The 23,128-nt window shown below is 36.9% G+C and overlaps 1 protein-coding gene across 1 annotated transcript in view; it reads left to right on the forward strand.

Moving 5' to 3' along the window:
- The window catches only part of LOC122814240 (cytochrome P450 4B1-like), a 535,277-nt gene that overhangs the window by 269,908 nt on the left and 242,241 nt on the right, over nucleotides 1-23,128 (forward strand). Inside the window, exon 7 of the mRNA XM_044086838.1 lies at nucleotides 6,851-7,041. Coding sequence (XP_043942773.1) covers nucleotides 6,851-7,041 — 191 coding nt within the window. The remainder of the gene's footprint in view (nucleotides 1-6,850; nucleotides 7,042-23,128) is intronic.

Genomic DNA, 23,128 nt, shown 5'->3' on the forward strand with positions numbered 1-23,128 from the left:
CTCACTGCGTGGCTGCTCCGGTTCCCATGATTCTTAGGACTCCCAGTCTGTCCTCTCTGGTTAAATCCATTCTGGTGGCGGCTCATAAATTGTCCACCAGAAAAGTTTATCACAGTAAATGGAAACGTTTTTCTATTTGGGCCATTCAGAGGTCTTTGGATCCTTTCACTGCACCACTTTCAGCTGTTTTAGATTTTTTAGCTAGCATTTTTCATCAAGGCGCTAGTTCCTCAATGGTGAAAGTCCACCTAGCCGCCATTTCTAATTTTCATGCTGGGGTGGACATGTCTTTGTTGGCTTCTTCAAAACTTTGTAAAACCTTTCTCCAAGGTGCCTTTTTTCTCAGACCCCATTCCTCTGTGGGACCTCACTTTGTTCTTGCAGGCATTGGTTTCCCCTCCTTTTGAGCCTGCGACATCTATGGATCTATGGAAAACTGCCTTCTTGGTTGCCATTACATCTGCTAGAAGGGTGTCGGAGCTTCAAGCTGTTTCTATCAAAGTCCCTTACATGATCTTTCACAAGGATAGAGTGTCGCTACACACTAACCCGTCCTTTCTTCCTAAGGTAGCCTTGGAGGCTAATATTAATCAAATTATTAATTTACCAGTATTTTTTCTCAACTATCAGAACAAAGGGGGAATACAAACCACATTTACTGGAATTACACAGGCAGTTGAGATTTTATTTGCACAGGACTAAATCTTTCCGCAAGTCTGATCAGCTTTTTGTGTCCTATGTCAAACCCTTTTTAGGCAAACCTGTCTCAAAAGTGACTGTTGCTCACTGGATTTCTCAATGCATTGGCCAGGCTTACTCAGATAGAGGTTTGTCTCTTCCCAGGAAAAATGAAGGCTCGTTCGTCCCACTCTATGGCTACATCAGCGGCCTTTTGGGCTAGGGTCTCTTTGGATGATATTTGTTCAGCTGCTACTTGGGCCTCATCTCACACCTCTATTTCTCATTATAAACTGGATTTGGTCTCTAGAAGTAGAGCATCCTTTGGCTCTGCGGTGCTCTGGAAAATCCTTCCATGAGGGCCTCCGAAGAGTTAGGTAGCTGGGGACTCTATCTCACAGGTTGAAGGCCAAATGAAGTAAACTACTTCAGATAAAGAAGTTATGTACTCACCATAATGTTCCATCTGAGTAGTTCTGCTTCATTTGTCTTCAACCATTCCCACCCCTCCTTCTCCCTAGCCTTATCCTTTGGGATACTGTACGTCCTTTGTACCAGACAATTCTTTGCTGGGATCTTTGGTTATGTCAGGGCAACAGTTCTTTTGTGATATTTTCTGTTGGAGGAGAAGGTGTTGTTTGGTCGGGAAGGGAGACGGGCATTATGGGTATGGGAGGAGCATGGAGCTCGGAGCCGTAGCTGGAAAATCCACCCGTGTCAGATCCGATATGGATCCGAGGACCCACAGGTTGAAGACAAATGAAATAGAACTACTCAGATGGAACGTTATGGTGAAGTACATAACTTCTTTTTTTATTAAAGGAAGATAAGAGCAAATTTCGTTTGTTAGCCATGATTTTTTGGGGCCTTCATTGGATTAAAAGTTCGAGAAAAGCTCTGAACCTTATCTCACAGCATCTGTAAATCCATGTTTTTTTGGGGTCCTAGCAGCCTTCACATGAATTAATTCAGTTATTTTCTCCTTAGTTATTACAGTGCACCCTTGCCTAGTTAGTATGTAGCTTTTAATATGATCAGTCTTTGTACTGACCTCCTGTACAGAGGGAGTACTAAATTTTATATTGAAGTGAGGATGCAAGAAAATGTCCATTTGCAGATTGATTGAAGTTCAGTTAAGTTCAAAGAGGGTAATGTAACATCTGTCAAAAAAGAATCACAAAAATTTCAAAGAGGAATTAAAAGGTGTGTGTGTGTGTGTGTGTGTGTGTGTGTGTGTGTGTATGATTTTATATATATATATATATATATATATATATATATATATATATATATATGTATGTATGTATGTGTGTGTGTGTGTGTATGTATGTATGTATATATACATATTTATATATAATGTATATATGTATTTAGATTATATGGTTGCCATACAATTTGTCAGATGCATAACCTAGTATTTAGCAAGGCTGATTTTAATTGCTGAATGGTGAGATTATCCAGTATGATTGTACTTAATGTAGTAAAACATTCACTATAGTCACATTTGTGTGACTATTAAGTTATAATATGTAAGCTGGAGGTGTGGGGCACATCTTGGGTTGTGTGAGGACAACCCCCCCCCCTCGTGTTATAGAGGTGGAGATAATATCTCCTGTGTAAATGCTGTTGTTCATTTGTTTTAAGTTTGTTTTGCTTTGCTTTGTGTGTGCCTGTGTGTGTTGTAGACTTGTTTGTAAGTTGTCAGGAAGCTAGCAACCTGTTTGATTTGTTGTGCAGTTTACCCAGCTTTGTGACACAAGATAGTGTTAGTACGTGTGTGCAAGTTTATTGCATGTTAGAATGTGGTAATGTTAGTTGGGGGTCAGAGTGCAGTCTATGTTATGCATGTAATGGTGTGTGTGTGTTTGATTTATTTATTTTTATTTTGGTGGGGTTGTGTCCCAATGACTGGTGTTTCTGATAGCTTGATGGTGTATGTGGGTATATATTTAAACACATGCACTTCTTATTTCTTATATATATATATATATATATATATATATATATATATATATATATTTTTTTTTTTGAGTTTATGACATTCAAAGTATCAAAACTTTAAATGTTTGTCAAACTACTGAAAGAGTTTGAGACACAGATTCAGATACACACAGCATTAAATCACACAGATTCGATAAAAGCAAAATCTATTTTCAGAAGGCATACAAGCCCTCTTGCACCCCCCACACCCTCTGCTAATTATATATATGGACTCTTGAGATTATAGTACAGTGTGGAAAGGGTATATTCCCGATCCCAACTGTACTGCGATCTTGAACACATAAGTAGTGGCTAGATTTGAAAAGTTAATTTTTGAACAGTACAGCCATTCATTTAAGTGCTCGAAAACTTGAATGTTCAATGTCTTGAATGCACCTTATGGTATTTCAATGATCTATAAACATCAAACCTCACTTTATAAACCAGTAATGGTTATTCATTTTGTCCCTTATTGGATATATTGAGACAATGTAAGTTCACTGGAAAAGAGAATTTTATATGTACTATTGACATTGTATTATTGTGCACATCTATACCTTAAAATGTAGGGCTTTATTATGTAAGACTACAGCTAAGCTGAAATACAAATAACATAATCTTGTATTAGTACTATTTGTGTACTACTTGAGCTTGTGCTGGATAGTAATTATTTTGTCTTTAAGCAAAAAATATTGTCATCCGACTTCTGTGAACATTGTATATAGCACAATGGGGAAAGGCTATCCAAATGGTGTCCAAATGTAGAGATGATGAAATCTGTAAGAAAAGGAGATTAGTATTGCCGGAACTGAATTCATCCTCAAGTCTTGGTGAGTATATATCTTTATGTGGTGGACTCTGTTTTCACACAATGTCACCAAGATGACATTGATATATATATACTATATCCTATATAGTATGTATCATACAGAGATGTTGGTTAAAAATAAAATATGGCTGGGTGCATGAGTCCCAGGATAAAAAAGTGCTAAACCCTGGTGTACGCATTGGTGCCAGGACTGGAAAAATGACAGTGCAGAATCCTCGAGACATGGAAACATGTTGACAATGGGGTTAGGCCAGGATCAGGGGCAGGATGCCCCCTCTCTTGTAGAAGGAAGTAGTAGTCCATAAAACCTGACAGGTTAAAAAAGAGCCATAAATATAACAGACTGGATTGTTGAGGATAAGGAGGAAATTGTGTATTTTTACTATTATGCAAAAAGCCCAGAATTTCTAGATAAAAGATTTTAAAAAAGATTGAGAGAAATTAAAGAAAATAAAAATACCTGCACAAGAAAAACTGTCAAAAGCTTCAAGTACAAATTTGCATTCATTAATAGAACAGATCCACGGAAAACATTACATAGACAAAAAAACTGTGGGTGGCCTGAAAAAAGAAGCAGCTGAGGAAGTATAAAAATATAAAGAACAAAACCAAAACTTAGAGTGTTTTAAAAGGTGTAAAAAAAGAGATACAGAATGGGAAAGAAAACGAGATCTGATGTGGTGCAATATTTATGCAAAGGAGAAAGCCAAACTAATAAATACAAAAAAAGAAGCTCCTAAGAAATTTAAAGAGAAATACAGACACACGCACACATATATGGACAATTTCACAATACAAAAAAAGAACACAAGTGGGGATGTAGAACAGAGGGGCTAGTATGATAGAAGTTAAACAGAAACTGATTTGTGGAGTAGGTGCAAAGTGAAGGATTTAATGTAGAATACATTGAAAAGAGAGGAACAACCTCATGTTGATCAGGATTTCACAGAGGGATGGATAGGGAGAGGTGCACTGAAATCTATGTATGAAAGGTTAATAATGGCAGCATAGGATACTGAACTTATATACAGGTTGGTTTACAAAGTCCATAATCCATTCAACATGTGGGAGAAACAGATAAATGTAGCCTCTATAAAAAAGAGTTGGAACCAGTCACACACCTTGTTGGGTGTGATATACTTATGGCAAAGGGCCTGTACACTGAAATGCAAAATAATGTGACATCTAGCAATTAGTGCCTCATGTACAGAGAGAGACAAAATCATAAAATGTTGGGATTTGCAGGCACAAATGACAGCAGTGTGGAAGGAAGACACCCAGACAGTTCCAGTAATGGTAGGAGCAATAGTTTTAATAAAAAAATAATCTGCAGTCTTTTTATATTTTACCAATATGTGTAACTCCATATGAATTTCAGGAGGAGTCATTTCTGGGCACAGTACAGGTACTGCAAGGAGCACTTTTGGCTAACATCAAAGATTGAAACAATACTAATTTCTTGAACTTAAATTGTACCCCGACTTAGGAATGGGGTCCATTCTTGTCTTGGTATTAGGAAGACAAAAGATTTATAAAAATTAAATCAAGGGAAAGGATAGCTTTATAAGAGTTCCTTTTATAAGTATGTACCATTTTATAAATGCTTTATCAATTATAGTTTCTTTATCTGGGCAAGTAATGAAAAAGCTATTAATGACTTTATTGAATTTTTGAATAAAAGTACTGATTTTCTCAGATTTATAATTAGTAGTGTATGTGTGCAGGTTAATTTCTGGATATTTCTGATAGTAGGTTTGCTCATACATTGTTTCCAAGTCTATGTCCATAAATACAAATAACATTTTAATAGTTTAAATCCGATTTAAAATCAAGTATAATGTGTCAAGTTGGCGGTATATAAGAGCCTCCAACTCAGTTTCAGATAATGATGTAAAAGAAGAATTTGCTTTTCTGACTGAATTGTTTAATAGAGGATATAATAAAACTGATTTGGACAAAATAGCAAAGGATTTTTCCAAAAATAGGAATAAATAGCCTATTTTAAAAGCTGGTCTGACAGACAAAATGGATATTAATAATAAGTGTACCACTAACTTTGTTATTCCCATTTCTGATAATAGTAAATAAGTAAAAAGAGTAACAGGTAATTGGAATATTATATGTGGGCATAGTAACATGTTTATCACTGTAAGGTGGGAGGTGACTGGTGTATTGTTTAAGGGAGGGAAAAAGATGACTGGTACTGTTTATGGGGGAGTGTAAAGGTGAATGGTTGTGTTTTAAGGGTGAATGGGGGTGGAGTTTTATTGTTCAAAGGACAGAAGAGTAGAGGATACGTGATAATTAGGGTTAGGGTAGGGAACAGAGAGAGAATCTGAGCCGAGTGGCTTCAAACCCCAAGAAATACAATGCTTTTCAGCAATAATAACTTCAGATGCATTCTGTATGAGCTACTGTTAAGCTTGTGCTATTATTCAGGGACTACTGCATTTCTAGGTTGAACTGTGAGATAAAGATAAATGGTGGTATGCACAGAAGTGCCCCAGGAGAGTATTGGAGGCATGGCCAGCTTGTGTACAGTAGACATTATTGTACTAACAATAGGTAGAAAGGAATTGTATTCAAATTTCAATGTCTGCCCTCATATGCTGTATAATTTAACTTGATTAAACATGTTCCAAGATGTGGTATTTGGCATTATCACTATCAGCCATGCAGTGTCCATTAGAACAGAAAGCATCTTATCAGCAAAAATTAAAAAAAAAATGAACCACCTTCTTACTTGTGCATACTGATAAATCTCATCAGACTAATTGACTGACCATCTGGACTGCACAGCCTGCTTTTTGTTCAAAAAAAGATGAGTTTGCCAATCTGAAGTTACTAAATTCTCCCACTTCAGGAGTTCTGCCTTTTTAAGTGTGATCTAAGCCCGGCAGAACTTGCACTATTTCACCAGGTTAGTTTTCTTTCCTAAAATGTTGAGTAAGCTGGTTTGCAAACAGTGTATATGATCAAGCTGCCCAAACTGATAAAGCCACAGAAGGTTAGTCAGTGTTGTAAATAGCCTAACTAATCTTCTACTTCTTGATTAAACAAAACCTGTCCCAGTAAGGAAAATCAGTTAACCAGAGGAAAAAACTCCAAAATACTTGAAACATGCTGTGCTAGCCATCATTGAATATTCTGATGTTTCCATTGAAAAATATAGCTTCTTGGAGCTATTTTAAAGCTGTATAGAAGTTTAAGCAGTCCAGGATACCACAAGTGGAGGCCATACTTGGCTGTTGCTTCCTTTCAAATTAAAAGAATTAACTTTTTGTCTGCTCTCAAACACAAAAAATAGCAGGTTTAGCAAGATAAGGCTTGATCATCACCTAAACATTTTTATTTTGTCTTTAGGATGAAGATGGGAAAGGGCTATCTGATGACGATATCTGCTCTGAGGTTGACACATTCATGTTTGAAGGGCATGACACTACAGCAAGTGGCATTTCGTGGATTTTGTACTGCATGGCCAAATACCCAATACATCAAAGAAAATGCAGGGAGGAGATCCTGGAGGTTCTTGCTGGCAGAGAGACAGTGGAGTGGTGAGAATTATATTCTTTGTTACATTAATATAACTCTGTCTGCAGAATATGTCTGTAGGCATTGCCACCTTCAGTCAAACCTGCAGAAGTACCTATAGATAGGTGCTTCAGTAGTCATTTTCTTTTACTTCAGCTGGCCCCCCAAAAAAAGATCTATGCAGTCACCTGTTGATGAAAGGTGTTGGTACATTCAGTCTTTTTAAGCCAAAAATTAAGCTGGAATTCTATATTTAAAAAAAAAACATCTTGTGCTGGCTAGGAGATTTTTGCTTTAGCTGCTGAAAATTCTCATTTATTTTGTTGATTAAAAATTAACAGACCTTTTGTTTGTGAGGGAGAAACTTGAAGTACAACCATTTCATGCTACAGTTAGAGCATGAGACAATGCTGCTGTACATGAAAACAATGTGTTAGCATGCTCTTGACCCCCCTGTGTAGACAGACAGACAATGCAGTAACTTTGTTTTGTCCTGGAACGATTTAACATTGCTTCATGCTTATCATGAGGATCACTGCTGTAGTGTACTTTGTTATCCATGGTGAAGACAGAAGGCAGACACCCTTACTACTAATTTGGTTTCAGTTGTTTGGTCTCAAAGCATTTGTGTTTCAGCCTTCCAGGACATTCAAGGATATACCCACAAGCTGAGATCTTTATGTGGCACAATGTTGTGATATTCCTGACCTATTGGTATTAGCTGCAGGCCAATGCCTACCCAGATGGCCCAACACCTAGGGCTCCGAAGGCTGCATATTATGGGCTGATGCCTCCCTGACATGGAGATACAAATCTGAATCCCATATAAAAGAGGCAGTTATCCTGAACTGTATTATGTACTTTTTTGATGAGGATATGCTGTACCTTAATGAGAAGGTACATGGTTACCCTGTCTTTCTTGGCCTTATAGCTCCTTTCCAAAGAAAATAGATGCCACAAATGACTTAATGAAAACTTTCAGCTTATGTCTGATCTGGGGCATCTGTCTGTGTTTACAGGAGAGTGACTGCACTACAAGGATATTGCTTGATTAAGGACCGTCAAGAAAGATGCTTTAAGGGGGTGGAGCCTAGATGGCCAGCTGAGAGCTGTGAATTTTGAGAGCTTCATAAACTAGTATAATAATATAGGAAAATGTTATTATTTTTCGAGTTTAAAACATCAGAAATCTATAGATAAACTACTTGTTGTTGTGCCTTTCGGCTTTTCCCGGTTAGGGGTTGCCACAGCGGAAGTCCGGTCCGCTAATGATTGGTAGTTGATTTTTACGTGCCGAGTTACCAGCCCTGATGCACAACCTTCAACGAAGGTATGCCCATTCACGCTTGTCTCCACGCAGAAGACGCTCTAGCTGAGAATCGAACCGGACAGCGTCTTACTGTGAGGCGACAACACTACCGCAGCACCACCACCGCAGGTACTGTAGATAAACTACTAAATTACATAAATATCAGTTTTGGTGGAGATATACAAAAATGTTCCTGTCAAGTAACATAGAGATGTATTGAGTCACTGAATATGAAGAACTCAAGGAATTCTCATCCAGATGCTGCTTTGAAAAAAAGAACTGCAGTTGATATCTACCTTACAGAAACTGTCTTTGAAGATGGATGGCTTTAAAAATGACTTAGAAAACCTCAAATTAAATTCTCAAAAACAGACTGATACTCTTAAGTAACTATTACAGCAACACCATACAAAAATAACAAATATAGAGAATTCTCTAAATGACATTGAAGGGAGATTCAGAGGAAGAATTCCAAAAAGAATTTCTGCTTAAACAGAATACATGGCTGCTTAACAAAATAGATGACTTAGAAAACAGGGAAAGGAGAAACAACATAAGGATCTTTGGTCTGCCTGAAAACACCGAAGGAGAAGACATTATTTCATTCTTAACTACCCAAATTCCTGAATTTTTAGACTTGAAAGAGGGACTTTCATTTTGAATTGAAAGGGCGCATAGAGCACTGGGAAACCTATTTCTAACTCAACAAATACTCCACCTAGATCCATAGTTATAACATTTCTTTCATTTCTGGACAAGGAACTAATATTAAAATCTGCTTGGAGAAAATCACCTTTAAAATACAATCAAAGCTTGATAAGGTCTGACAGTGATTATTCTTCCAGAATACTAGAACAAAGGAAAAATGTCTGGCCAATAATAAAACTGTTGTAATAAAACAACATTAAAGCACAGCTGGCCTTTCCAGCCAAGATAAAAATACTTTTTGCCAATGAGATGAGAACATTTAATGACTTGGAAGAAGCTATTATATTAATCAAAAACAACAACATAGTGTCTATCCCAGAAGAAATGGAATGGATGACCTCTACTCTTAAAAGAATAAAAGAAACAAATCCTTAGACTGATGCTAGAAAGAAGAAACAAAAAACGGATTCCAAGATAGCTGTCCCAAAAAAAAAAAAAAAACTCTTACAACTATATGTCTCAAAGTATCAACTGATGTGGTACATCACTTGTCTGTTTTTATTTAAAAAAAGGAGGGATTGTTAAACAACTGAGAAACAGTAATGATTTACTCAGAATGTTCAGAGTCAAATAATTCTTCACAAACAAATGTAGGTCAAGATGGGTTACTAGTTACATTATATGTAAGCCAAACAAAGCAACATGTAATACAAATATAGAAGTTTCTATTCCCCTACTTGAACTCAATGAATATTTATCTTGTTCATTTTTCAATGATTTTACTTATAATAATTTAAGTAATTAACTAACTAATTGAACAATGTACCATTCATCAGAGTTCAGACTCAAATGTAACAAATTAATATAATATATAATAGTAATAGTAGAGTGTTTTGAAAAAAAATGCTGTCATGGAGACTAATGCCTTCAGTTAAAGTATGATTTAGAAATGTCATGTATATCCTGGTTAAATAATAGTAGCAAGCTCTTAGTACAAATATCATCATTATTTTGTCTAAATATGGTTATTATCCATTATGGCAGGTATCACAGCTATGAGTGCTGTTTGATCAATCCTCATATGGTGTGCGTGGATGCAGCTGTGTCTGGCAGCTAGTACAAATGTCATTATTATTCTGTCTGAACATAGTTAATATCAATTATGGCAGGTATCATAGCTTCGGGTGCTCTTTGATCAATCCTAATATGGTGTGTGTGGATGCAGCTGTGTCTGGCAGCTAGTACAAATGTCATTATTATTCTGTCTAAACATAATTAATATCAATTATGGCAGGTGTCATAACTTCAAGTACTGTTTGATTAAGCCTGATATGGTGCATGTGGATGCAGCTGTGTCTGGCAGCTGTTATATGTTGCTGTTTTTGTCTCCATGAAGCTGTGGGTTGCGGCTTGTAATCGAGGTTTACTGATGCTTGTGTATTAGGAAGAGGCATTTGGTGTTTTAGCCTGGATCCAGGGGAAGGGGGTGGATAGAACTGTGATTTTGGGATATTTTGGCAGAGAATGGTTTGTTTGTATGTCTGCTGAGTGAGAGGTGGGAAGGCTGGAGGAGTGTGTTGTCTCTTGCTGTGGCGGCTTGTTGGGAGTTTTTTTTTTTTTATCTTTGTCTCTGTTCTTTTCCTGGCTGCTGCCTCGCTGAAAGGGAGGGAATTTAGGCTTGAAGTTGCAGTGAAGTGAAGCTTTGCTTCAGGTGCATCGCGAGCTTCTGGTATGCAGTACACAGACACACTAACAGAAACAGATGCTCCCAGGTTGCGATGGTAATGGAGAGATTCTTGGCAATGACGTTTTTGGTTTTAAAAAACTATATATATATATATATATATATATATATATATATATATATATAATAAAAGGGCTGTTTTAAACCACATTTACACATATTGATGGTCTCCCAACATTTCGTTTACCTCATTAAGTTGATTCTTGAAAAAAAAATAAGGCAATTTTATATTTAAAATGTATTTTGATCTGAACACATTAAGGACTTTCATAAGAGTGGAAGTCTGAGTTATTGTGAAAGACTTAAGAGCACATGGTCTTGTGCAGTACCCTTTGCAGTAGTCTGGGAGGTGAGCTTGCTCAGGCATATTGGGCATATGGGGATAGCTTATTCTAGGGGTGTTTGGGGTTGCCGCGAAGTGCTAGAGAGTCATCAGATTTCCTTTGTGGAAATATTTGTGGGAATGGAAGGTGTGTTGAGTAGTTCACTGGCAGAGTGGCCACTGCATGAAACAGGTTGGTAAAATGGAACAGGACAAATATTGGTTTGGATATTTTAAGAACAGCGTGGAAACATACCACATGAACTAGTGAATGGTATTCTGGCAAAACTGGATGGGCATTGTTGCCCGTGCTTGCAGTACTGATGTGTGGATGCAAGGATGGAAATATACTTATAATAAATAAGAAACTAGAAGGGTCTCATAATTTAAAGTCTATGGACTGTATAAACATGATTATAAGGAGCTAATGATAAGAATAAACATTACAGATTGTGGTGTCTCAAATAACTAAGCAACAGCCAAAAGAAAAAAAAAAAAACAATAGTTTTGTAATGTATGATTTAGTAAATCTAGACATAAAATATATAATCGTCATATAAGATGAAGCAGTCTGCTGAATTTAGATATTAAAGACATGATTTAATAACATGGGCTTGTGTATAATAACACTACTGTCTTAACTTGTCATAAATGATATACACTACATTGAATATCAAGGGGAATGTTTTATACATGACATCAAACTGACAAAGTTGTTCAAGAAGACCAATAGAAGTCTGAACCTGAAATGTCACAGAATGTAACAATCATATTCTGAACAAATAGTATTACATTGACAATAGACACTCAGTTTAATAACATGGGCTTGAGTGTAATAACACTACTGTTTTAACCTGTCATAATGACATACACTATACTGAACATCAAGAAGAAGCATGGTTTTCTCATATAAGTAAATGTGCATAACAAGTCATATCATTGCTTTAACGTGAATTGTGGTTTTGTAACACATCTTGACCATATGTAATACTTAAGCTGTTACCAAGGTAACTAATGTTTTAGACATGACATCAAACTGAGAGAGTTGTTCAAGGCTGAACTAGGAATGTCACAGAATGTAACAATCACATTCTGAACAAATAGTATTAAATTGATAATAATCACTCAGTTTAATCTTTGCTAATTATACAAAATAGAATGTTGCCATTTAAATCTAAAAACGTTCGGTATATGCCATAAAATGGCAATGTATGAATATGGAAAGGGAACTTGTAGTCATTAATCACAGTAAGTGAATTTGTTGTTTTTAATGTATAATTTCAGACTTCATCAATAAGGGTGAATATGTTAAATAATTGTGTGCTATAATATTTTGCTGAGGTTTTATATATGATATATCATACTTTACTATGATTGAATTGCTTGGCATCTGTCTTTCATGTAAATAATTGCTTATACAGTAAATAGACATTTATACTGTATTAGAATTATGTCTAGTCTACAATAGTACCATATATGTTCAAAATAATATAAATATTGCTTACTCCTATTATAAATATTCTCCATATGATAATTCAATTTACGGAGCTCAGATGTTCTGGATTGTCAAGGTATGAGTGATAATCTGATGGACTTAGGTTTATCCATCAGATTAGGAATGATTTTCATTCCATGGCTAGTGCAGATCTTAGTTTTAACATGTATTAATTTAAATTTATTTCACAAAAAAAATTTTAGTATGCCTGACCAAAACATTACTTTGTTGGTAAACACTCAAAGTATAAAACTGATAATTTCCTGTAAAAGCTCAAACATACACTTTATAGTTGTCAGAGGAAAATGTTTAATAGTTGCAATAAAACAAAAAATACATAGTCTAAATAACCTAAGATGGATTTAACTTTATTATCTTAAATACCAATAGCTTAAACTATCCTAGCAAGAGATCATATCTACTGAAGTATTTAAAACTGAACAAAGCACAAATTGTCTTCCTTCAAGAAACTCATTTCAAAACAAATGACAATTACAAATGGAATCCTAAGGAATATATGATATTGGCACAATCCACTTATAAGACAGAGACAAAAGGGGTAACAATTTTATGGAAAACAAATGGGATTAACCCAGAAATCATTTATAAGTATGAAGATAAAAAAGACCTTATGGCATTAGTAATAGTTAAGTATTATAACGGAATATGGACTCTAGCCTATCTATACTGGTTCCCAGGCATTGGATCAGGAACTGTTAAAAACACTTGGATTTCATTTCTAATAATTATAAAGGCAAATTAATATTAGGAGGAGATTTTAACTGTATATTTGATATTTCTGAAACTACAAATAAAAGACCACTAGATACATCTGCTGTATCAAAATCTTTAAACAAGTGGGTAGAATGATTTCATCTTGTAGATACTTTCAAATTTAAAGAAGATAAATCTTTGTTGTTTTCCTGTCAAGATCACAGATTTGGTACCCAAACTAGTATAGATAAACTATTTGCTGCCCATGACATACATTCTAAAGTCATTAATTTCTCAGTCACTCCCTGCCTCTTTTCAAACCACAATTCATTGATACTAAAACTTCAAAATGGGTACAAACCATTAATCTTTAACTCCAGAATGCCAGCATATATAACTAAAATTAAATAATTCAAACCCTGGTTATTATCTGAATTACAGCTCTTCTTAGATAGTAATTACACCACAGAGATAAATAAAATAATGATATGGGAGTCATTAAAAGCTTACATATATGGTAAAACCCTAACTTGGTTTAAAAAAATCAGAGAATGGGATTCTGAATTATTAGATCTAGAATCCAAACTTTTGCAGTAAAAATAAAAAAAAAAAATCAAAATCATTTGGAGATGAAAAAGAAAGTAGAAGTATTAAACAATAAATACAATGAAATTCTAACACATAAAACTAGTTTAGCTTTAGAAAAACTAAAAATTAATACCTTGGCCACTTTTCCCAAATATCTACATAATTTATCCACAAGAATCAAAATGCAATCAAAAGCTAATAACATTAAAATATCTTCCATGAAAAGAAAGGGAAAAATATCTCGGATATAGGTGACATTCTTGATGCCTATAGACATCACTATATGGAACATTTCCAAAAAGAAAATATACATATCAGTCAGTTAAATCTAGATGAAAAATGTTTTAATATAAAAAAAACAAAAAAATTAAACTAGATCTGCAAGCACCCATATTCTACAGATAAGATGTAAGAAATTACAGATACAATAAAAAAGGGTAAAAATAATAAAGCTCCAGTATAGATGGCATAATTATGGAAATATATAAACTTTTTCCTTCAAAGATACTATCCCTCTTCCATAAAACTCTATTAGAAATTCAGTCACAAGCTTTAATACCACCCTCTTGGAGATATTCCTTAATCACACCAATCCTAAAGGAATCTGTATCTCATATAGACCTATATCATTATTAAATAATGACTATAACATATTTATGACAATATTAACTAACAGAATGAAAATACCACTGTCCAAAACAGTAAATAATGATCAAATTGGATTTGTATATCATAGACGCACACATGATAATATTAAAAGGATCATTTCTCTTATAGATTGTTAAAGAAAATAAAGAAACACTCATAATTGGCTTAGATATAGAGAAAGCCTTTGATTCCCTAAATTGAGACTATTTATTAAAAATTCTGGTGTTTGAATTTCCTCCTTCTTTTGTTCATCTACTAAAGAATATATATACAAATAATTTAGCGTATGTTAAGCTAGGTCTTTTCACCTCTGAATCTGTAGATATAACAAAGGGTATTAAACAAGAATGTCCGATGTCACCGATTCTATTTGCTTTGGCTATTGAAATATTGCAGATTCAATACATAACAATACAAAAATCAAAGGAGTAGATGTTTATGAACAATACAATTCTAAAGAAATGCTCTTTGCTGATGACATATTAACATTATCCAATACAAAAGAGACATTAGAAGAATTAGATATTTTAATTGACACATTTTACAAGACTTCAGGACTCCATTTCAATAAATCAAAATCAAAATTTTTATTTTTAAATAAAAAAAAAGAATTGCAGACGAAGGGGAATCACATTATAGGGAAACAAGAATCCACCTTAAATATCTATGAATTATGTTATGCAAGGATAATAATGAATTAGTCTCAAAAATACAATAATATCATCAGTACAATTAAAACCTCTGTGGAAAAGTGGAACAAAATAATATTAACATTTGAAGATAGACTACAGTTAATAAAAAATGGTTTTACTACCCAAGATTCTATATATAGCTTTGGTAATGCAACTGTAACCAGGAATATACTCAAAGAAATAAACTCATGCCTAATAAAATTGTTATGGTTTCCTAAAAGAAACAGAATAGCTTTAATACATCATATCAGACCATGGAAACAGGGAGGATTATTTTTTTCTGATAGAGAAACATATAAAAGTATCAATATCTAAAAATCTCAGATTGGATAAGTCCAAATTATTCTGTAAATTGGAAAGAATTACTAACTGTAATATCAAATACATAAAAAAATTTAAATAAAAGATAAAAACAATTTGCCATGGCACATATTATGTATTAGCATGCAGTATATCATAACTAAGCCCACTAAAACTCGTATGATTAATTATTACATTGACTCATTTAGGAAAATTATTAATGCAAATATAGATTCAAAAATCTGGTTTGATCTTTTAACACCATTCATAGTTACAAAGAGCTATCCACATAAAGTATACAGAGAAATAATTAATTCTTGGGAACAGAAAGGATTTATTTGGTGGTTTCAGTGTATCAAAAAACTAAAAGTTCTGGATATTCAAACAATAGAAACAACATACAAAATTCCACAACAAGATTGGCTAACTATGCAAAGCATTCTGACATATTCGCAAGATTTATGCAGAATAATTAGTAATTCTTCATTTAACAAAATACCTTCTTTCGGCTTTTCCTGGTTAGGGGTCGCCACAGCAGATCACCTGTCCGCTCGTGATTGGCAGTGGAGTTTTACAGTATTGAGTTGCCAGGCCGGTGCCCAACCTTCCACAGAAGGCACACACATGCACGCACTCACACCTAGGGCCAATTTAGTGTGTCCAATCCACCTACAGCATGTCTTTGGGATGTGGGAGGAAACCGAAGCACCCAGAGGAAACCCACGTGACCACATCGAGGACATGCTGAAGGCACCCCAGCCAAGGATTAAACCAGAGAACCTCTTGCTGTGAGGTGGCAACGCTAACCTCTGCACCACCGTGGCCGCCCATTTAACTAAATACCTAAACTTATGAAACACCTATATTATATCGGGCACATGTCAGTACATCGACAAGTTAGAAGATCGACATCCACTTCACCGACACATGAAATAATTGATATAAATAATAAATTTCGCTAATCATGCCTACCATGTTTTAGTAAGTGTGGCAGTGTTATGCATGTGTGGTAGGCATGATTAGCGAAATTTAAACTTCTTACCTGTTAAATGTCCGTGATTTGCGGTGTCGATTATTTCATGTGTCGGTGAAGTGGATGTCGATCTTCTAACTTGTCGATGTACTGACATGTACCCATATATCATATATAATGATTATGACATGGGAAATAGTATTTTGAAATTTTACAAGATATTGATAAATTATAAAAACAACACCCAAATCCTCATATTGGAATTATATAACAAAAGAACACTCATTACTGCTAACTGAAGAAATTAAATCAAATATTTTATTATCAATAAAACATACATCCTTTACTCAATACTGGAAAGTGTTTAATTGGAAATGCTTGTACAGAGCATTCTTAACTCTAGATAGAATTACTAAAATTAATTCTTCCACAAAGGGAATATGTTGGAGGTGTGAGCAAATATACAGTGCAGATTGGAATCACATTATTTTCAACTGTGTTAAAATTAAGCCATTTTGGAATGGTATTAAAAACTCTTTACAAGCTTTATTTATGAATCATTTAACTTATCTGAAGCTCTAGTATTATTAAATGTGTACCAAGGTCCTCATTTGAATGAGTCAAATGTGTATCTAGTATGGACAATAATTGCAATCTCAAGGAAGTGTATAACAAGAAGATGGAATACAAGCACAGTACCAACTTTGGAAGACTTCTACAGCCTACTGAAGACCACAGCATTGTTGGAAATTAAAATTAAAGAATTAAGGATTCATTCTAAACCATTTTTTAACAATCCATGGGAAAAAGTCTTATCATTGATTGACACTTTACAATAACTGAACAGTTGCACTCTGATAACTGGATTGTTATACCTGTAAAGTAATTGTATATATTGAGCTCTGTTATAGTGTCAGACTGATGTAAATAGTGTACATAGTTATTTAAGATATTATGTAAAAATACTATGGAATTTATTCAACTATATTTGAAAAATAAAAAAAAATTGAGAAAAAAAAAGAAAGATGCATTAATTGAGAGGAAGTCCATATAGGCCTAAGGATACCACTACCAGTGAAGTGGTTTCTGTATCCCTTGGATTGGTGTCTGATTTACCTTTCAGGTCTTCTGCCTGATCCATTCTAATGCAGACATGTTAGAAGCTGCTAGTGTTGGTCCTCCTGTCAGGGAAGCTGGTACACCAGAAGCAGAAGTCACTTTTACCAGGACAACAGATTCAGAAGTTTGCATTACAGTGGTGGTGCAGTTGGATAGAAAGGATTCAGTTTCAATAATCCTGATCCTTACTGTGCATGCCATAAGTCCAATGAACAAACAGCTTATTAAAAACTAGCCCCTGCTGGAGCATGTGAAGGGACAACTGTTTGATGCATCTCTGGACAAATGTTTCCTCATGGTTCTCCTACAAAAGAAATATTCTAGAATATAAAAAACAAGGTGACACCGGAAACAATATAACAACTATTTCACACACACAAACACAGCCATTACAAGAAACCGCCATCCTTCTAAGTAGTGGCTTTTGTACCAGATTCAGACCAGAGTCTAACAAGGCAGGAATAAAATGGCGTTAGAAAAACAAAGGTGGCAGGGCTAGAAGAGGTAATTTAAAGAATGCCTTCTAGAACTAGTTTGACATGATCTTTGGGGCAGTCGCAGCTCTACCAGAAACCTCCCGCTCCTCCTCATCCTTACTACCCAGCACCTCAGGTTCTACTCCACCCCCAACCCAGGGATGGCTAAGTCTTTTCTTGTACAGTGGGATAAAGACCATTGTGTAGGTTGGTCTTAAATATAATTTCTTTCAGGAACAGAATTGAATTCCAAGCCTTACCACCTTTCATAGTAGTTTAGTTGATGGTGGCCCTGTGTCGTCTTCTTCTGGAGGTTCCCAGAGAGAGGAAAGGGGGATAATTTTTCCAAAAATACATTGGTCATAGAGACTCATTTTAGACTTTTTTAAACTAAATTTATTTCTGAAATTCCCAAAATTTAGAATGTTTGTTCTGCAGTCCCTCATCCCCTTACTGATGGGTGAGGAATTTGTGGTTACTCTGGACCTCAAAGACTCAAACTTGCATGTTCTTGAACATTTAGAATACAGGAAGTTCCTAAGATTCAAGGCAAGGCACCACCATTTCCGATGTACATATTCACTCTTTATGCCATTTGTTGTAGCATTTCTAAATTTCAGAAATATCTACCTCTTTCTAAACCTAGATTACTGGTTGCTGAAGGATAAAACTGAGGAAAAACTGAAGGAGCAGTTTGTGTTTACTCTGTACTTCCTACAGCATCCATTTTTGTTTCCCCTAAGTGTCAAAAGTAGTTTCACACACAGCACATCCATGGTCTTCCTGGGAGGACCACCAAGAATCTGAGAGAGTTCTTCAGAGCACTGGGCTTTATGCTGTCTGTCATACTACTGGTGCTACTAACAAAGCTCTGCATGTGGAAGGTCCAGCCGATAGTCCTATAAGAATCTTGCCTTCAGTCACTGAAATGGAGATACTCATCCTTCCATGCATTCAGTTGGTGCACACCTGTCACAGGTAGCTGGAGATACCCATCCTTCTGTGCATTCAGTTGGAGTTCAGTGGTCACAGGTAAGAGATATTTTGGGAGTGCTCATTTTATCACCCATTTAAAATGAAACAAAACCTCATTCTTTCAGCTTTTCCCGGTTAGGGGTTGCCACAGCAGAACGCCAGTCCGCTAATGATTGGCAGTGGATTTTTACAGTGCAGAGTTGCCAGCCCGACACCCATTCACGCTCGCACCTACCTGCATGTCTTTAAACGTCACTCGATTGTGGGGAGGGCATGCAGACTCCACACAGAAGGCACTTCAGCCAAGAATCGAATGAGGGAACCTCTTGATGTCCGTGTTTCACTGTTGCAGTCATTACACTTGGGTTATCCTGCTGGCAGGCTACCCGCAGTCGGCCTGAATTCCAAAGTCCTGGTCCGTCATTGGTTGCTGTCGCCTCTTCCCTGACATCAGTGCGCCAGGGGTATAAAAGATGCAGCTGACGCCATTTTCTTCAGTCTTTCTTGCCGCGCAGTGCCCGAAGCAAAAGCAGTTCGCAAGTGCCGGTCAGCCGACTCCTGAGATTTTCGTAATTGAATTTCCGATCCAAAGTCTTCAATAAAGCTAAGTAGCCCGTTTGGGAAACTTTTTTATTGCTCCAGACTGATATCAGAAAAAGTTGACAATTGTATTTCTTGTGGGAAGCAAATACCTCATAAGGATTTTCATTCTTACTGTATTTCTTGCCTAGGCCCTGATCACGACATTGCTAGTTATCGGTTTTGTGCTAGATTCAACCAACGCACTATTAAGCGTCGGTACGATTTTGCTTTTCATTACTTTGGCCACAGGTTTAACTATATAATGCAGTCGGAGCAACTGACGACCGGAATTCATTAAAAGCGCAAGGATAAAGAAAAGGACAGGCATCCAAGGTCCAAAACCGACGACGAAGCCTCTTCTAGGCCAGTTGCTGGTTTTCCGGTGCTCAGTGAGGCGCTTTTGCAGCCCCTGACTCCCACTACCTCAGAGCCACAGGCTGCCAACGACTCCCACGTGAAGACAACTAGGCCTCTGGATACTCAAGGTATTGGCCCTTCGGAAATAAATTCCTAAGATGGGTCCGGAGCCGCTGAGCAGGCATCGGCTTCTGAGGATGTTTTCAGACCTACACAACTTTATATAAAGCCAACTTCAGCATCCGAGACAAAATCTAAAACAGTTTTAAAGACAAGGAAACAAGTACAGCATTCTCCAGGACAGGCTTCTATGCCTAAGAAACAGATGCTCAAAATGGCCGAAGACCTAATTACTTTCATCAGGGGTTCCCATCACCCTCCTGAAAAAGAGGCCTAGGCAAGACACTGAATATGATTCCTCTGATCAGTTTTCCATTTCCTCCAATTCCTCTTCAGAACAGGGATATTCCATTCCTCCCTATGAGGATTCTGATGCTGAAGATTCTATTCCTTCAGCTTCTCCTCCTGAGGATTACTCATTTGGGGAAACCCTGCACACCATGAGGGAGCATTTCCACTGGGATAGCCAGGATTATTCAGATTCTAAGAAAAGGCTTAGAGACTTTCTGTTACTGCCTCAGCACAGACCTCTTGCAATTCCTCCTGTTCTAGACATAGTAGATGATGTATTTTCAGAGTCCGGCCTGTCCCCAGACTCTTTACCTCCTGCACCTGTTAAGCCGGACAGATACTACAGGGTTCCAGATTCCCATAAATTTCTATATAAAAACCCTGCTGCTGACCCAGAAATTATCTCACAGGGTCCCAAAGTTGTCAAGGCTGTTTCTACAAAAAACCCTGTCCCCTCAGGTAGAGATTCTAGGGCTCTGGACAGATGGGGGAAAAAAGTCTACACTTTTGCTACCTTGGCTGTAAGGGCTTTAAATTGTCAGTTTCATATGCTCAAATATCAGCAATACTTAATGTCTTTGTTAAAACAAAAATGTTGACAATTTCTGAATGTTCTGAGAACAAAGAATTGCAGGATTTATTGCATGCAACTGAACAAGTGGGAAAACATACTTTGCAATGTGGTTATGATTCACTGGAGGCCTCGTGGAGGGCTGCAGTTATAGGTTCAGTTATTAGAAGGCATGCATGGTTAAAGGAAAAGAATCTGCCTGATCATGTTAAAGCAAAATTATTGGACGCTCCATTACAGCATGATACTTTGTTTGGTGTTAAGGCAGAAGAGGTGTTGAAGAAAATGGAGGATAAAGCTAAATCTATGCAAACAGTAAAGGATTTCTTACAGGTACAGCCACCCAGATTTAGCAGGAACTGGCCTTCTAAGAATTGGTCCTTTCCAGTGGCAGACAGACCACAAAGAGGCAGATTCAGACACCCTAGAGGCAGGCAACAGCCCCAGGGCTCATACAGGCCCAGACAATAGGGTGCTTCTACCTCCAACAGCGGAGAAGACAAGCCACAGCCTTATAGGAAACAGTCCCAATGACTTCCCTCTGCCATTTGGCAGCTCCCTTAGGGGGAAAGTTAGCACTTTTTTCTCAAAATTGGCACAGGATCACCCAGGACAAATGGGTCTTAAATATAGCCTCTCAGGGCTACCGGTTCCACTTTCACACCCTTCCCTGCCAGACCTGCCACACAATCAATGGGCAGATGCACAAAAACAAGTTTCATCTCTCATGGACATGAGGGCTATTCAGCCAGTGCCACTACAAGGGCAGGGACAAGGATTTTACTCAAGACTTTTCTTATTACCAAGAAAGGACAAAGCCTGGAGATCAATTCTGGACCTGTCTATTCTAAACACTTTTCTGGACATTCCAAAATTCAAAATGTTGACTCTGAAGCAGCTTCTGCCCATGCTGGGCAAGAAGGCTTGGCTTGTAACTTTGGAACTCAGAGGCATACTTGCATGTCCCAATCAGACAAACTTGCAGAAGCTACATCAGATTCATAGCTGGCTCAATGCACTACCAATTCTCTGCACTGCCCTTTGGCTTATCTACTGCGTCCAGGGTCTTCACAAAATGCCTGGCACCAGTAATTGCATTTTACAGACAAACAGGAATTCAAATATTTCCCTACTTGGACGACTGCCTTATTCAAGCAGAGACCAAAGACATTCTACTAAAGCATCTGGCATTTGTAAAAAGATTGCTAATTTGCCTAGGGTACACAGTAAACAAAAAGAAATCAAAACTAGTACTCTCTCAAGAGATAATATTCCTGGGTGCAAGCTTAAATACAACTGCCCAGATGGCTTATCTCATGCCAGACAAACAAAGGCAACTGACTTCTTACTTCAAAAACATGGCAACAAAGACCCAGTTATCTGTAAGAAAAATTCTGCAGGCTCTGGGCTACATGGCATCCTGCATTCTACTAATTCCATGTGCAAGACTGCATTTGAGGAAACTACAATAGTATCTAAAAAGTGTTTGGACTCAACATTGCCACAGCCTGGAAACATTAATTACTCTCATTCCCGCCTGCAACAAGAGTTTCGATGGTGGGCTCAGGCCTGTCACCACAACAAGGGACAGCCATTCGCTTTACCCACAGCCAGGCAGACATTAACAACAGATGCATCAGATTATGTCTGGGGGCACACATGGCAGGAAAATGTATTCAGGGCATATGGTCCACAAGCCAAATGCATCTTCATATCAATCAAAAAGAGATGCTAGCTATACAGAATGCACTGACAGCCTTCAAGGACCTACTTCATCCAGGACAACTGCTGATAAAGATGGACAGAACTACAGTCATGTGGTACATAAACAAGCAAGGAGCCACACATTCCTACCCCCTCTGCAGACAAGCCATGACTCTGTGGAACACAGCATTGATTTATCAAGTACACCTGCAAGCACAATTCCTGTCAGGAAGGACAAATACCCTGGCAGACGAACTAAGCAGAAACCTCATGGATCCTCACGAGTGGAAACTAGATCCACAAATCTTCAGAATGATAACAGGGAAATGGGGTTGCCCAGACATAGATCTATTTGCCTCCCCTCACAACTGCCAGCTACAAAGATTTTGCACTCGGACTTATCACGAGCAAGCATGGAAAGTGGACGCCCTTTCATTCAGCTGGAAAGCTCTCTCAGTATATGCCTTCCCTCCTCTGCCTAT

This window comes from Protopterus annectens, chromosome 10.part0 (assembly GCF_019279795.1).
Source record: "Protopterus annectens isolate FY-2018-M chromosome 10.part0, PAN1.0, whole genome shotgun sequence".
Taxonomy (NCBI): Eukaryota; Metazoa; Chordata; order Ceratodontiformes; family Protopteridae; genus Protopterus; species Protopterus annectens.